The sequence below is a fragment of the Ursus arctos genome, unplaced genomic scaffold, assembly GCF_023065955.2.
Source record: "Ursus arctos isolate Adak ecotype North America unplaced genomic scaffold, UrsArc2.0 scaffold_15, whole genome shotgun sequence".
Taxonomy (NCBI): Eukaryota; Metazoa; Chordata; class Mammalia; order Carnivora; family Ursidae; genus Ursus; species Ursus arctos.
This window is the reverse complement of record NW_026622819.1, coordinates 4876373-4893420: the sequence shown is the minus strand read 5'-3', so window position 1 is coordinate 4893420 and position 17048 is coordinate 4876373. Positions and strand designations below refer to the sequence as shown.

The following is a 17048-nucleotide window of genomic DNA, read 5'->3' as shown; positions in this document are numbered from 1 at the left end:
AGCCTCTCTCTCTCTTTACTCTGTAGGAGAAGCAGGGTCAGTCTGCAGCGGGAAGCAATGCAGATATTTACTCCTCAACACATACTGCCTTACTGACCCCAGACGGTGACCTTGGAACCTGACTCCCTCTCCGGGCACTCTGCTATTTGTCTAGCCCTGTTATGACCTTGACATTAAACCTTGCTTCCCTTTGTATCTACACTCTCTTCAAGTACTCTGCCTTGATTATGTCTCTTTGCCAGCATACTTTGTTCCTTTGTTTTCTTCTGGAGCCAAGGGAACATCGCTTATTGCCTCCCTGGATGTCCACAGTGTTTGTTTGGCCTTTGCAGCTCATTGGCCACATCCCGTGGGTCAGACGGATCCCGGGGCTGGGTGACCCTCTCTACTACGTAAACAGGAGGTTGCAAAAATCAGAAAGATAGGGTGGAGCATAACGTAAAACTAAGGAAAGCCGCAGATTATATTAGTGACTTTGGAGGGCAAGAGCACTGATGATGATCGCGTGGGCTGAGCTCCAAGCCATGGCTCCCCAGAGCACTGGGGAGTGCAAACTGCTTTCTCACCAACTTGTTTTTCTTTTGTGATGGATCCCTCTGGGTGCTTCCCAACCAGCTGGGAAGGCCTATGGCTCAAGGGCAACCCAACAGCGAGCTCAAAAGTCTGTCTTGAATGTGGGCCATGCGAATTGCCTCATGGTCCGTGGGAAGCATCAGAAAGCACCAGCAAGATGCTGGCCTTGGCTTCGCCCCTCCAGTTGACTTTGGAAATGCCACACAACCCGTCTGGGCTCGTTTCCTGTCCTGCAGAGTGTCTGAAGGTAGACTAAGTAACTTCCCAGATTCTTCTCTGCAGTTGGGAAGTTAAGTTCTGTCCCTTTGGAAAACAAATTCCATTAAATTTTTGCACGCTGTCAGAAGGATTCAGATAAAACATTGAAATATAATTCTAGAGAAGGGGCCAGCCCCACTTGCCAGGTTAGGCTGTAAGTTTAGCCTGTGTCCTGTCTCCTGAAATCAGATCTATACAGAGGGTCCCTGCAGGTGAGAGTGGCAAGGAGCTGCCCAGGCATCCCCTCCAGGGCCAGCGTGGACGAACATCACGTCCTCTACAAGGGAATCCCTCCCCCACTTCTGCACCTGCCCTTCTTCCCTCTTGCTCAGCCATCGCTCATGGAGTCTGCCCTGGCTACCCGTCAGGGAACCTCTGGGCTCGGACGAAGTGTACAAGTTCTGCAGTGCAGTCTAGCAGCTAGCTGTCTCTGGTCACCACTCATTTGTTGGTGGTTCCTGAGTATTACTCTTTTTTTTTTTTTTTAAAGAAAGTACTTATTTATTTGACAGAGAGAGAGCGCACAAGCAGGGGAAGGGGCAGGCAGAGGGAGAAACCGACTTCCCGCTGAGCAGGGAGCCCGACGTGGGGCTCGATCTCAAGACCCTGGGATCATGACCTGAGCCAAAGGCAGATGCTTAACTGACTGAGCCACCCAGGTGCCCCTCCTGTGTGTTATTCTTGTCTTTTAAATTCCTCTAGGGAAGGAGACATGTCTAAAACTTGTCGCTTCCCTATGTCAGAGTGAGTGGAGAGCTGGCCAGTAAGTCTGGCCGACTGACTTACGTAGGGGACTGCGGGCAGAACACCAGCGTGTGATCGCAAGTTAATTCTATTTGAATTATTGTAATTATTCAATTGGAGCCTTTATTCAAATGAGTTCTAATTAAAGCCCATTGTTTAACGTAGTGTTCCCCATATTTGAAAAGCGACACACAAAGTTCATGTGACAATTTCTGGATTTCCCAAGCACTTTCCCTCACGGCTTAGGTCAGTTCTCACACGAATCCCAAGAAACCGAGGCTTGAGCAGGTGGTCACCGGCCAAGTCACACAGATACAGGGGGCACCTGTCCTTCGATGGGGTCTTTGTCACTAAGTCCTCAGATTGCCCTCTCAAAAAAGAAGGTTGGATATTGACAGATGGAGTGAACTTGGGGGCTAAAACATTGGGGCCTAAACCCTGTTTTTTTTTTTTTCCCCTGAGTAATGGATTTTAGAGACTGTGAGTTTTCTAGGGCATACGTGTGTGTGTGTATGTCTCTGTGTGTGTGTGTCTGTCTGTCTGTGTGTGTGTGTCTGTCTCTGTGTGTGTCTGTGTGTGTGCGACTGTGTGTCTGTCTGTGTCTGTGTGTGTGTCTGTGTGTGTGTGCATGTGGGTGGAACTTGAAGAGCCAGTGGCCTGTGGTGGGGGGACACCCGAGGACAGCAGTGGGGGCCCAGTAAAACCTCTGTGTGTGCAGAAGAGGCATGCATGAGCTTGGACTTTTTCCTTCCTCCAGTTCTGTAGCCCCTGGCAGACATGAATGTCTGCACCCCGTCCAGTCATCCCCCTGCTGTCTGTCTGAAGAGGGATGGCATTCTTGGCCTATGTGGAAAGGTGACCCCCCCCCACCCCGGCCACTTGCTGGGTCTGCAGCAAGCCTCCCTCCCAGCCTGGACCCCGAGGCAGGCAGGCCCCTCATGCAGGGTCAGTGGGACAGAGCCATGGCCGGGCTCCCCTGTTTGGCCAACACGGACCTGTTTGCTTATGATGCTTCCAGCCGCTGAAAAGGGAGTTCTTCCAAGTTCAAGTCAAAGCGATAGTCACATTTTCAACTATTCTCCACTGCTTTGAAAATGAGACAGTCTTACCCATTTAAGTGAAAAATGGCATTTCTTTCACTAAAGAATATTTCTTCTACCACTTCCAGTTTCTGACAAACCTAACGGAAATCACATGCAAAGGAAATCAAATTCAGGGTGTGCGGAGGCCTTGAGATTGGGCTGGGTCTCTCCCCTCCCCCCGTCGCTGTTGGCAGTGACCGAGCCCACCCGCAGGGCGTCACGAACCCCCTGGCTGCACCTCAGGGGGGGCACACCCAGAAACAGCTGCGGACACGTTCTCCCATCAGCGAGCAGCCCGTCCGGGAGCGACCGGCTCCGGAGATCGGCCGCGGACGGTTCCACACACGTTCCATACGGGTGTGTATATACTCTCTGTATATCCCCATGCATCCGTACGGTTCGAAAATGAGAGCTGCTTTACATTTTACGTCAGAAGAGGGAAACATCTGGAAAGAAGTAAGCTCAGGTGCTTTCCCAGCAAGCTGCTTCTGTCCTCTATCTTTGGAACCCACAGCATCATCCCGTGACAAGCAGCCTGGGGGCCCAAGACCATGCGCTAAATGTCAGGTTTCCAGGATGGAGAATTCCACTTGGGAGGATCAGATGAAGGGATGGTTTCAGTTCTCCGTCATCGAGTTTCGTGACTATTATCACGCAGAAGGAACGTGCTCAGGCAGCCATGCTCCGCTGTACACGCCATCCGGTCTGGACAGAGCTGCGTGCGCACTGGGGGCACGTGAGAAAGCGGTTAGAAAGTAAATAAATAAAAGTAGCAGGAAAGGGTAGATTTGGTGAATGGCTGGTCGTACTGGGAGCTGACCCCTGTCCTCTGAGGCCAGGTCTCTTGGACCTCTGAGAACCCTGGACAAGTGAAGAGGTCCCCGAGTTGGCCAAAACTGCCCAAAGAATTTTATGTAATCAGCAAAGATTTCTTTTCCCTCGTAGTGGGAAAATATAACGGGCAGCATCCGAGTTTGGCCAAACCCACCCTTCATGCTTCCTGTTACCTTCTGATGGCCTCCCCGGGGGCTGCTGGGGACCATGTTAACGCACTGCATTTTTGCAAAGACTGTGGGTTCCTAAGACTCATTTTTTTGTAACTTGCTGGAGAATGTTGTCATGGTATTTGGAATATTGAATTGTAAAGACAGAAGACATGTGTTAAAGGGAAAGCTACCCCCAGTGACTGGATTCTTGAGGCCGTGTGTCAGGTATGCATGGTTTTATTTAAAATGTGTCCAATAAGGTTTTCCACCTGGGATGAACATTTCACCTCTTCCCACGTATTGTTATAAACAGTGTTTCCTCACTTCATGGAGTTTCTTAGAAAGTTCTAAGTAACTTAACAGAAGAGAAAAATGAAAGTGTGGGCGATGGAATAACGGGGAGTTGCTATCACAGCGAGGGCGCTCACGCATCACGCAGCCCAGCCCCCGGGACACACAAGTGACAGGAGGGTGAGGGAACAGACCCGGTCATGCAAGTCCTCGGACCATCCCTTGGTGTCCTTTGGCAGCTGGCATCCCCTGTCACTAGCACGGAGAGTAAAATGAGTCCGATGACTTCAGGGAACAGGAAATTGTCTCTTGCTTGTGGTGGTGGGTCGACCAGCTGGGAGGAGACAGGAACACGAATGCAGTGTCGTCGGAGTGTTTCCGAATACCGAGGAGGCTGTCCCTGTGCGGACCCCAGGGAGCCCGTGGCGGCCCCCGCCGCCCTGCCTTCTGCCCCGGGCACTGCCCCGCCGGTGGACAGCAGCTCACCGCACGTCGGCAGACAGAGCGCGCTTTCACCGAGGGGGCGGTTGCTGTGTTAAATCACAAGAACCTGGCACTATGAAATTTGTGTTTTCAGGAGCCAAAGGTCATAGCACGAATGAGGTCTACATGTCGTCACACGGGGCCACAGAAAGACACGTCTCCAAGTTATGGCGACCTGCCAGGGAGAGAAACAGAGACACAGAGCACAGCGATGCAGGGTGCTCCTAGGACGTGGGGACCGTGCCGTGCACAGTAAGTGGGTCGAGCGGCAGGCACTGGGGCTCCTGCCTGCTCTTTGGAGCTGCTGTCTGGGAAGAAGCCATGGGCAGTGTGAGGGGGCGGGCGGAGGGGCAGGCGGGCTGGGGAATGTCACCATCTCAACAGTGGTTCTAAAGTGACTTAGAGATGGCCACTCATTTACAATCGAAACCTAATCCCGAACAGCGTTGGCTCCCTCGTTCTCCCTGTCAACACATCTGTTCATAAATAACTTAAACGTCTCCTTGGCATTCAGGATTCAGTTCCGGCTGCAGTAGAAAAGGGTGAGGATGCTCGGCGTGGAGGAGGAGATGTTGGGAACTCGTGTGTGTGGACAGGTGGCTGGAGCGTCTCCCACATGTCGGGCACGTCAGCCGTCGGACACGGGCGGGGTGACCCAGCCGTACTTTTCATGCGTCTTCACCAAACTCCTAAAGGTAGCTTCGGCTTCCTTGCGGCTGAAGGACTTTTTTGATTTGCCGGCCTTTCTGCAGATCCGCCCCTGTGGGAGAGGGAAAGAAAAACCAGGTTAGAACCCCCTAGACGGGCGCCAAGCAGAGCAGGGGCACCGGGCTGGCGGGGAGGGAGGGGTGCAGCCTGGCTTCCTCCGACGCCTCGTCCCTGGGCCTGGGAAGCACCTGCTTGACAGCCCCCCGCTCCCCGCAGCCCGGGAGGGAGGGCCGGCTGTCCCAGGAGAGCATCCGCCATCCACAGAGACATCGGGGTGTCCCCGGGGCAAAGAGGCTCCCACGGCCTCTCCCTCCCACGGAGGGCGCTGCGCTGTGACTTCCCGCCCTCCCCCACAACAGCAGAGACAGAGACACATCTCAGTTAGATATGCACATTTATATTTTCACACACACATTTCAAAACTCTTAAAATTCAAGCCCAGGAACAATGGGTGAGTTTCTTGTAATTCATGTCACGGGGAACCACTTCATGGGAAGACGGGGGAAGCCATTCTCAAGGAGGAGGGAGGCTGTCCGGGAGCCCCAGGAGGGAGCAAAGGTGAGGGGCCGGCGCTCCCTCACACAATCGGGGGAGAGGAGTAGGGGTCCAGGCCCACCCCCCTCGCCGGGAGCAGGTGTTTCTGGCTGGAAAGATGGGACATGTGCGTCTGCAGGGGACGGGAGTGTCTAATCCATCCTGGAATGGACACAGAAGGCTCTAGATCATGAGGAAGCGGGAACCCAAAGGCACTACTGATGTGACCGTGTCTCAGGCCAGGCCCTCCTTTCCAGAAAGCCGTGGGAATGAGGTTAATTGGCAACTGAGGGGAGGAGCAGACTGAAGGCAGGAGGAGCTCGGGCAGTGCTGCAGCCTCAGTCCGTGAGGGCTACCGAGGCTCCTACTACCCAGCCCGGCCGTGATGCCGGAGGCCTCCTGATAAGCAGGCACTCCGCAGCCTCTCCGCACCCTCCTTAGCCCCTCCTGGGGGATCTGCGTGTCTTCCTGAGCGTCTCCTGCACGCGTTTTGCAGATTGGGGGGGAGCTACCCCAGAAAGCCCTGGCTGAGTTTTGCCACCAGCAAGCACACGCACCATCGCCAGCAGTCTCCTGCTTGTACCCCCTCACTAACAAGTCCCCCCGAACGGGCCCTCTGCATTCCCAGCACGTAGCGGCTTTGTTACGGCGCACCTGTGGGCCTGAACCCGAGCCAGGCCTCACCTCCAGTGGCCTGGCTGGTGCTTCCTTGGACAGGCATCTAGGGTGGCAGCCACCTGTGTGATGACGGGCAGGCGAGGGCTGCCCAATCTCAGCCGGCTCAGATAACCCACGGACACTGCTGGGGGGAGACAGCCGCACCAGCCTTGCCATCCACGGGGAAAACGGCACCCGACCACTAAAACTGGGAATGGAAGACTGTTTTGTGTTCTTAAATTCTGGACATATGGTTCAACATCTGTCCTTTCAACACGGGAGACTGAGACCCATGCCCAGGGAAGGAGCCGGAAGTCCCGAGTTACAGCTGTGTCCTGCCCCCTCTGGACATCTTTCTGGCCGATGAAGGGCAATGCCACCTCATTGGAACTGCTGCTCGGTTCACATCAAATGCACTGCTAAAGGGCCAAAGGAAGACTGGAAGAGAAGACAGGAGATTGCCATTTACCGACTTCCAGAAACTTCCACATGCCTCTCCAGGATATGATTCCTAGTTTTAATTTTAGAACTTCCCACTTTGCTTATGTGGTACAGATATACTTGACAAAAAGGGACCACGAAGAGCTAATACATTTATAATTATCATCCTGATGGGTTGAGATCAGTTGAAAGTTGTTTCATTAAACACAAGCTCATTCATCTTTGCAGGGATGCCAGCATCAATCTCTACATCAAGGGACAGCAAATATCAGGCTATCTTCTTTTGTATAAAATGCAAATTCCAGCCATCTCTATCATTCTCTATAACTCTGGAAGTTTGTGGTATGGTTTGATAATTCTGAACTGAAAACAGCCAGACAAACACAAGCTCATGATAATCTTGGAATATTCTGTCGCTTTTGGCGTGAACACATACTTTGCCTGTTCTTTGTGAAAGTCCCAACTATTACAAAAAACAGACAAAACCCCAAATGAACAGACCACTCTTTGTTTCCCTTTCTTCCCAGGAAATATTATGAACATAAAGCCCCAGCACTCAGTCAATGCAGCACCCAGGAGACAGAGCCTGCTCTAAGCCCGCCGGAGATCCCTGGGTCTTCGCTGCCCTCAGCTGCCCATGAAGACCTTTCCCCTCCTCTGCTGTCTCTGGCATTTTAGTTTATAGTTAACAGATTTATTTTCACAGACTGCCTGTCTTCCTCTGATTGGCTGTTTAAACATCACCCAGGGAAACACTGAGCTCAGAAAGCACCGCTTACACTGGCTGGCCCCGCCAGGGTGGCTGAGCCATGTTTGCTGAGATGCTCTCCAGGTGCTCACTGTACCGAGAAGGGGGGATGCTCCATCTGTCCAGGGCCCCTGACGTTCAAGGCCATTCTGACGTTGAACCGGCTCCATTTTCCCCTCCAGGCGCAGTCTCCTGCAACATGGACTGTGGGGAAACCTTGGTCTAACTGCTCTGACCCTCTGCACTTTCCTCTGTAAAGCGGGGACAGTATTCGTTGCCCAGCATCATTATGAATGTCACATAAGATACTGATCTTAAAAGCACTTCGGAAAATGTAAATTGCATTACAGTTAATTGAGAACGTTTTTTCTCATTGTCATGACATTCATATTTCGTCCTTGTCTGTTTCCATTTAACTGATCACCAAAGAGTCTTTTCTGGAGGGTTTCCTAGAATAACTCTTGTTTCTCCTAAAATACCTCTACTTGTATTTAATGTGAAAAGACCCGGATGTGACAATGTACTCAACCCACTGTGAAAGCTTTGTGTGGTCAGTAAAAGTTTAGATGAGTAGACACCCTCTCTCTCCTGAGCCCCAGACAGTAAACACATAGTTATGAGCAACCAGAGGATTTTTCCCTAACGACCTTAAAAATCGCACCATAACGCTAATGCGGAACAGGGCTAACAAGAGTACGGTTCTCTAGGGCTGTGTTTGTCAAACAAAACCATTAATTGGTACTTTGGTTTGACTTTTTTGGGGGGTCTCATAGCTTTTTGGGGGCCAATCACAATAATTTAACACAAAAAATTCTATACAGCTACACATTTCTACACTTTTCTACACAGCTAATCCAATTCCAAACTCAGGTCCTCAGTTCAATCCCCTGATCTTATGTGGCTTCCATGACCCCAATGTGCACACTGAGTTTCCTTCGTTCATTCATTCGTTCATTCATTCATTCATTTATTATGTCGGGTGCAGGGTCTAGAAAGACAAAGTGATACTGGTCCCTGCCTGTAGATACTTGGAGCCCATCACGGCCTGGGTCGCTGAGACAGAAGGCGCACATCGGGGCTGCTCAGCCTCAGTCCTGTCGGCATCATGGGCCAGGTCCTTCTCTGTTGGGGGTGTCCTGTGAACTGCAGGATGTTAAGCCACATTGCTGTCCTCCACCCACTAAATGCAGCACCCCCCCCCCCCGAGTTATGACACCTAAATTGTCTCCAGACACTGCCAAATGTCCCCTCAGGGGTAAAATCACCCCCTTTGAGAATGGCTGGCGTACAGAATAAAGATGGCACAGAGCAAGGAGGAGTCCATTCGTTACCTATTCGTTTAGCAGAGCATTACTACAAGTCTTTCCCAAGTTAGGAACTGCTGGTTACTGGGACTGCAGGGCTTTCTAAGGTGGAAATGATTCTGGTCCTCATACAGCTCAGAGCGGAGAATGGGCTCCACCACTGGGTTGGGGGGAGGGGAGAAGCAGCACTGGTTGTCTGTGCATCAAGAATGGCTTCTATGTCTCATGACACTTGAGTTGAGCCTTGATATATGGCAGGTGCTTACCAGGCCATGGCGGCAGGCATAAGGGGTCCTAGAGCAGAAGGTGAAACAGTTGGCTATATTCAGAGAACAATGGAAAAGACACTTGGTGAATCTGGGGCATGGAGTCTGTGTGTGTGTGTGTGTGTGTGTGTGTGTGTGTGTGTGTGTCTTGGGGTGAGAGTGCAGAATTCAACAGACCTAGCTTCGAACAAATCCCTGCTCCAACGCTTCCTGGCTGTGTGACCTTGGGTGAGTTACTTAACCTCCCTGAATCTCAATTTCCTCACCTGTAAAATAAACATAAAAACCGTACGATGTGACACTGGATTTTTAGAAGGATTTAATATATAAAATACGTAAGATGCTTGGCACAGTGCCATGCCAGGTTGGACACAATAAGTGGGGCTTTTTAGTTTTGGAATGATCACAGAACATCTCACCCTTTCACAAAGTCAGCTTCATTCTGGCCTCTTGAAAACACACACACGCACACACACACGATTTCTGTCGTGTGGATAATATGACTTGGTTTATTCTGTCACGGAATGTCTTCAGGCAAATCCAGTATTTTGCATTTATATGGCTCATTTCCCAGCTTTTTCAATAATGTCTATTTTAACAGGTTGAGATAAATACACTATATGTCTATATTTCTATATTTCTCCCTTGATTAGATTTTTTTCTTACTACTTTACTTTTCTTTGGAAACCTACTTTTGTGGCATTTCTGTGTTTCATTTTCCCATGAATTATAGGCTTCTGCTGTTTTAAAAATAGAGTTTCCAGACTCCTCATGCGAAGTTTCGGGGTTCTTTCACTCATTTCCTGGGCTGAATTACAGAGCGGCTACTTGTTTTCAAAGTCTCTGAACATGTAATTGTGAGTCTAAAAGCGCTCACAATCCCTCACCCCTCCAACACAGGTTTCTAACCCGTGCTGTGCTGGGTCAGCCTCGCTCCCTAACGCGGCTCTCTGCAGGAGAAACTCGGAGCACAGAAGGTGCTGGGCGTGGGGAAGATGGGGAGGCACCCTTATGGGATCTTTGAAAGGAGCTCCGCCTAGAAAGGCAGCCATGATCTCGCCCCTCTTTAAGGCCTAACGTGCAAAGCCAATCAACTTACAAAGTTCTAGAGCATAGATAAGACCCTACAACAGATGAGGCAGCTTCAAAGAAATGTTTCCAAAGCCCAACACTTACACGGAGCTGCTGGCCAGCGAGGGAGGGACTTGAGCTGGATCCCGTCCAACGAGGCATCAAACAGAAGCTGGGAGCGGAAACGCACTGCTTTGATTCCGCAGCACTTCCCACGGGTCTGAGAATGTGTGTGCGCTGAGTATGCGTGTTGGCATAGGCATGCCTGTGCACGCATGTGCTCACACGTGGACATCAGAGTGTGTGCACACATGTGCACACATGGATATGTGAGTGTGTGCAGGCGTGTGTGTGCCCACTCCCGAGTACATATGTGTGCACAAGCATGTGTATTTGTATGTGCACGAGTGTGCACACGGATGCTCATGTGTGTGTAGTGACTCCTGTGTGCATGTGTGCGCGCGTGTGTGTGGCTGTGGTGGTGACGTTCAAACTGCAAGGAGGGCTATGAGGGTCCCTGCGGTGAAATGGCCTCTGACGGAAGCCAACAGTAACTGAGGGAAGCCCCAGGCTGCATAAGCCCGTTTGCCGGGTGGTCAGTTTACAGTGGGATACCCCCGCCTGCCGGGAGCCTGCCCAGCACCAGCCAAGGCAGGGAGGGGAGCACCGAGGGGCTGGGAGGGCAGAACGGGAAGGTGCAAAACGATGTGGTCCTGCCAACACCTGGGGCTGGACTGCTTTTTGGCTGTGGGGGCGGAACTGTGTGCTGTAGGATGCTCAGCAGCGTCCCTGGCCTCAGCCCAGCAGATGCCATAGCAGCCCCATGCCAGTCGTGATAATGTCTCCACAATGGCCAAGTGTGCTCTGGGCTGAGCAGGGAGCATGCTGGGCGAGCGCACACGGGTGCACTTACCATGGGCTCAAGGTTAGACAGGCAGGGAAGACTGCCTGGAGGGGGTGCTCAGGGGGTGGACTCAAAGGACAAGTTGGGGAGTGTGTGTCCAGGTGCTCCTGGAAGGACAGAGAGAGAGGTGGCAGGGACAGGAAGCATATTCGTTCCTGGGGCTCCTGTAACAGAATGCCAAGCCAGGGGACTTAAATCTACAGAAATGTATTTTCTCACAGTTCTGGAGGCCAGAAGTCTGGGATCAAGGCGCCAGCAGGGCTGTTTCTGGGCGTTTTAGGAGAGAATTTGTGCCATGCCTCCCCTAGCTTCTGGTGGCTTATTGGCCCTCTTCAGCACCCCTGCTTTGCAGACACATCATCCTGATCTCTGCCTTCATGTTCACGTGGCTTTCTCCCTCTGGGTCTCTCTGTTTCCAAACTTCCCTCTTCTTAACAAGACACTGACTACTGCATTAGGGCCCGTCCTAAGCCAGCATGACCTCATCTTAACTTTACATCTGCTAAGATCCTTCATCCAAAGGAGGACACATTCATAGGTGGGGGCGGTGGTCAGCACTTCAATACATGTTGGGGGACACAATGCTTCTCACTCCAGAGGTAAGCATGATAGATCCTCAACCACCGTCCTGCCGCTTCTGGCCCTCTCCCATGGGTGGCAAATCATTGAGTCAGGTTTTCTTTTGGGATGGGTCATTTGGGAGGTGGCTAGCTGGTCAGGTGTGAGATGTTGGCCAATTAGAGAAGAACCTATCCTGTGGCTAAAGAGGCCTGGGGCACTCTGGGTTTCTGATTCAGAAGGAAACAGCTTTCCAGGATCAGATCCTGAGTCCCTTTCAGTTGCCTGGGTTTGGGATGTGTATTGGAAATGGAGCACCCAGGGCAGGAGGGGGGTGCTGGTGGACGTAGTGTTTAGGGCTCTCTCATCATGGAGTCCAAATGATAGACATGGGGAGGGTCCCCAGGGGGAGAGTGGAAGAAGGGGGCACAGCCACTAGACCTCGAGTGACCTGCTTTCCCTGTCTCCATACCTGAGTCCCATGCACAGTGACACCTACTGTGGGGGTGAGCCTTTGGAGAAGGAAAACCAGGAACTGGCCCGTGTGCAGCAGTGAGATCCCTGGTGCAAGTGGGGCATGGTGATGGTGGAGCCAGTGCCACCCTGTCTTAGCACATGCCCCAGGAGAGGGAGAGGAGAGTGGGCGGGGGGGGGGGGGGTCAGGCGAGAGGAGAAGCAAGGAGCTAAGGGTGCAATGGGTGGGGACAGGCAAGGGGGTGTCAGGAATGCCATGGCTGGCAGTTGGCACACAGGTGCCCGGTGAGTGCCAGAAAACCACCCACGGTGTGTGTGATGCTTCCTTGATTTTTAATGAAATTGGAACTTTAAAAACTCTTCTTGGCCTTATACTTTAGCAGTCTCGGCACATCGACACAAAACAAGCCTGGGTCTTAAGTACAGCTTGGCTATAAAAAAGTCCCGAGGAAATAACCTGTATTTCCCAAAGCTTTATAAAATGCCCACCACCCAACAGATCTCGTGCAGGGTTGCTGAAGGCACCAGATGAGACCAGGTGAGGGGGACGCACAAGGGCTTAACCCAGGAGCCTGAGTGGCAGAGGCAGGGGTGAATGAATGAATGAGCACTTTTGGCCAGAGTCAAGCTCCCTGTCCCGGCAGGATCACTGACCGGCTTTCCCATGGCATTGACTCTCACCAGGGCAAAGTTCCAGAATATCACCCAGGATACAAATCCACTTCACTCAAGAAGGACTGTTTACTTACTCGAACATTCTAGAATTTTCCATCGAATAATCTTAGGTAGCCTATTCTCTACTAGAGTCTCTAATATTTTCCCAATGACTAGGTAATAAAAGTACTCAGATATTTTCTCTCAAATTTGTGAACATTTCAGGATGTCAAAGCCAGCATCAGTTTTATATAAACTCGGATAATATTCAGTAGGAATGAAACTGGAGCTACCTTATTTAATATGATCATAAACCATCCTCAAGCCACTGGCAGCACCAAAGGCATGGTTCATGGGTATTTTTGATGCAAAACACAAGCATCTCTTTTCTCTGCACTTTAAAGAAAGTGAGAGAATCTTTTTTTGAGACAGTCTTTTCCTGGAAGAAGCAAGCAGAGAAAAAGAAACTTTTCGCTAAAAATTTAAATTACTTCAGATAATCATTTCAAAAAAAATTGAAAAATTTGAAATGATTCAAAATCATTAAAAAAAAAAAAAACCACCTTACGCTTCTGCTTAAGCAGCTGGGTCCCCGTGGGTTTCATTACCGGCACCAGAACACGGTAAGTGCCAGCTAGATGTACTTAGTAAAGGCAGTCATAGTGGCTGTGCGCCAGACATCCTTCTCGGGACGGGGTTTGAACACACGCCTTAAACCCTCCGTGAAAGCCCACCAGGGAGGCTTTGCTATAATCAACCCTGACTTTCAGATGAATAGGCAGACACAGAGAGGTCAAGTAATGTGCTCAGAGTCACACAGGATTCCAGCGCAGTACTGGAGCCTAAGGCCAGGCCAGCTCTCAGAAACAAGGAGAACGGCTGCAGGTGCAAGAAAAGGAAAACGAGATACTGACCATCTACTCCATAAAATGGTACCCAGCCTGACCTTCTTCCCATTGGACACAGGATGCGCTGAGGTCGCTGAACCCCCTCTATCTACCTGCACCCGCTTTAACGTGGGGCTCCGGGTCTGCCAGCTCATAGTTACCACGGTTTGTTTAAACCCCGAGCTGATCAGTGCCCTGGACCTGCCCATTCTTCCCGCCACACTGTGGACCTTGGTCCCCTCCTCGACTCTGGTTCCTATGTGATCTGAGCAGGTGGGCCTTCCTCAGTGAGACACCCATCCACTCACGGTCCCTGTCCCTCAAGACGGCTGGCAATGTCTAGTTTCCATTTTTGCTGGACAGAGAATGCAGAGGGAGCTCGATGATGGGCCAAGCCAAGGACACGGTGCTCCATTTTCAAGGCTGAAGGATTTGTTCAGCACAAAACAGCCACTCCTTCAGGGCCTCTGACTTATGAGCTAAATCCAGCTGCCTGCGTGTGGGGCTCTGGCGAAGTCCCAGGAGCACACCTCTGTCCCTGCTGTCACCGGATGTTCCACACACTGGCACATCCCCATTCACGTGGATCTCTCTCCCGTGGACCTGGCTCCGTGGGGATGAGCGTGCGTGTTGACTGTATCAGCCTCTGCAACCCCGGCCTTCTTTCGGATGATCGTTTGGCATCATTCTACCCTGCGTGAATGACTGGCAGGAAACGTGGCACTCTCCTACCAGCTTGACCTCCCAGGTCAGCATCCAGGCCACCCATCACCCCCACACACTGGACCTTCCTTAGGGCACCTATTTCCCCTTCCTCCTGGAACACGGTTTGAAAAGGGTGAGGATCAACACTATTCCCCCAGTGCCCACTGGTGTTTCAGTCCACCTGTTCACTCCCAGTGGCTCAGTCCTCACTGCACCCTCCTTTCTGGGGGCCGGGACCCCACTCACGCTGACTTGTGGCCACCCACCAGCTCCACATGCCCCAGTGCCCGGAGCTGCCTCTGTCCGCCCGCAGCCTTGGTTTAAGGAGCCTGTCGGCTGCTCCACAAGAGGATGAGGAGGGACGCACTGGGGGTGGGGGGAGCTTGGTGGGAGAGGCCGGATCGTCCTCTCTTCCAGGGAGGGCAGGGCCCGCGGGCAGCTGGGAATCAGCAGAACTGGCAATCCCAGCGAGGTGAGATGCCCACTCTGCTCGTCTCGTGCCTTCTGTCCCACAGAAGCCAGGGCTGCTGGCAAGGGTCACTCACTCCTGCAGCTTCACCGCATGAGAGTGAGAGGTGACCCACCTCCGGCCAGGGGTCTGCTTGGTGTTCTGACCCTCCGTAACCAGCAACACCCTCCACCCACTCCTGCCGCTCAGCATTGCGTGGAAGCGAGCTCTCTTCACAGACAATAGTGACAGTGACATGCCACTGCAGGGACCTCCAAAGATATGAGGGAGACCAAGAATGTCACTGGAAAATGTGACAGGAGCCATCACTCGGCATTCACCCGTCAAAACAGGGGGCAGCTGTGTTCCGCTCTCTGGCCCTGCTGGCAGGAGCTTCGTGAGTCTGACAAAATAATCCCAAACTGGGTTGTTCTGGAAAAACTACATCAAGAAGTAACACAAGGCTTTCACAGGAACCAAGGGAACATACGCTTTTCCTCTCGAGATGGTTTCCAGTTTCAGGAGGCACGCGTGTCTTTGCGATGCGTGGTGGCCCCTTGTAGCTCTGAGTCCCTGGAGCTGGGGTCACTGGACTCGGGGCAAGAGCCATTTCTACCTGCGTCTAGGTCAGGAGCGGGCCCTCCCGCCCTGTGCACGGCACCCCGTCATTGGTGGCTGCTAGCGTCCAGCGGAGACAGCTGTGGTTTGCCTTTATGGGTCCGAGGCACGTTTTCCTGCCGAGGACACAGCAAGCAGACGGCCTCACTAGCCCGACATGACTGAAGATTACTCCAAGTCGTGAAGGCAGCAGTACGGGGACCCCCAGGACGAGCCTGTGCATGCCGGGGCATGTGTGCCCTCTGTCGCACGCTCAGGATGTGTGATGTAGGAGCGGGTTCTGTGCACGTGGGGATGCTGCCCGCCCCCCGGGTTTCTGCCTCCTGGGACCACGGGTGACGCGTCCTCGCAGAGGGGCCGTGCACACAGCGCCCAAGCACAGCAATGCCAGCTCGGCCGCCCGCCACCCACCGCCCCGATGGAGTCTTCCTATGGGCTGCTTTCCCCTGGGGCGAAGCTGGCCCTCCCAGCGCTAGAGAACTTCTAATACGCAAACACCTTAGAGTGAGTCAGCTGGAACCTTGCGTTTGCCTGAGAACACATTTTGCTTGTTTTGTGCACCGGCTGCTCACGAGGGGCTGAGGTGCCAGGGTGGCAGCCACAGGAGGCACCGCCCCCTCACCTCCTGGCCACCGTCAGACCGCACGCTGCGCGGAGAAGGGAAGGGTGCGGGACACCAGCTCCCCTGAGCTCTCCAGATACTCCCCCAGCTCCTGAGCAACACCTGAGGCGCTCTGCCAGCCTGACTCCCGAGGACCGGGAGTGTTCCGAGCCATGTCCGTCCATGCTGGGTGACGAGCTTTCACCCTAACTCAAGCAGTCCTAATGCACGGACTTAAAAAATGCACAGCATTTTCATACATCACACCTTCTGGAGGGTCTGGAGGTAAAACCCAGCACCCATGACAGAGGCAGGTTCTGGAAAGCCTGTGCATTTCTGCACGGTGGAAGTGAATCCAGCTGACGTTAGCTTTTGTCCCCATGGCTGGACTCTATGCTTCTTGCATTGCAGTCCCTCCCCCACCCGACCTCCTCTGGCTCCCCGCCGGCTCCCACCCCTCCATTAACCCTGACCCCTGCCTTCCTACCCCCCACCCTGCGCTGAACACTGGTCTCTCCTTAAATTAAGAGCTCTGAGCATTTAGAATCCACTGGCGGTGTGCTATGCATAACAGGTTAAAGGAAAGGATTCAAACCATTTTAGGGCTACACACCATCAACCCACCTTTCCATATCTGCTGGCATTATGCAGGCGACAGTCCCAATACACACGGTTTCTACTTGCAAGAAAACACAGGGCAAAGATATGGCATAAAACAGCTAAGTGTTGAGAAAGCAGCGAGTAGGGATCTTGATGGAAAATGCAGCGTTCTGTTGTCATAAAATAGTCCTAAGACCGCACTCAAGAACAGAAGTTGGTTCTAAATTCAAATTTCTAGGCTCTGGTTCAGCTTAGAAGACCGAGGGACTGATTTTGGCTGACCTAATAAAAATTAAAAAGTGATTTTCTATAAGCAACTAGGATGGCTATTATTACTTTGAGGTCATTACTTTGGGGATGTTCTGATTTCCATTTTTTTATTGGTATAGTGGTGTTGCCACAGGATCTTTTCTTTCTGACTAGGTAAAAATTATAATAAGTGAAGAATTCAAA

General features: G+C 52.1%; 1 protein-coding gene across 1 annotated transcript in view; it reads right to left on the bottom strand.

Annotated features, from left to right (window-relative positions):
• Positions 1-3864: 3864 nt before the first annotated feature.
• UBE2QL1 (ubiquitin conjugating enzyme E2 Q family like 1) overlaps positions 3865-17048 on the bottom strand; it is a 38337-nt gene continuing 25153 nt past the window's right edge. Inside the window, exon 2 of the mRNA XM_026506595.4 lies at positions 3865-5177. Coding sequence (XP_026362380.3) covers positions 5046-5177 — 132 coding nt within the window. The 3' untranslated portion in view covers positions 3865-5045. The remainder of the gene's footprint in view (positions 5178-17048) is intronic.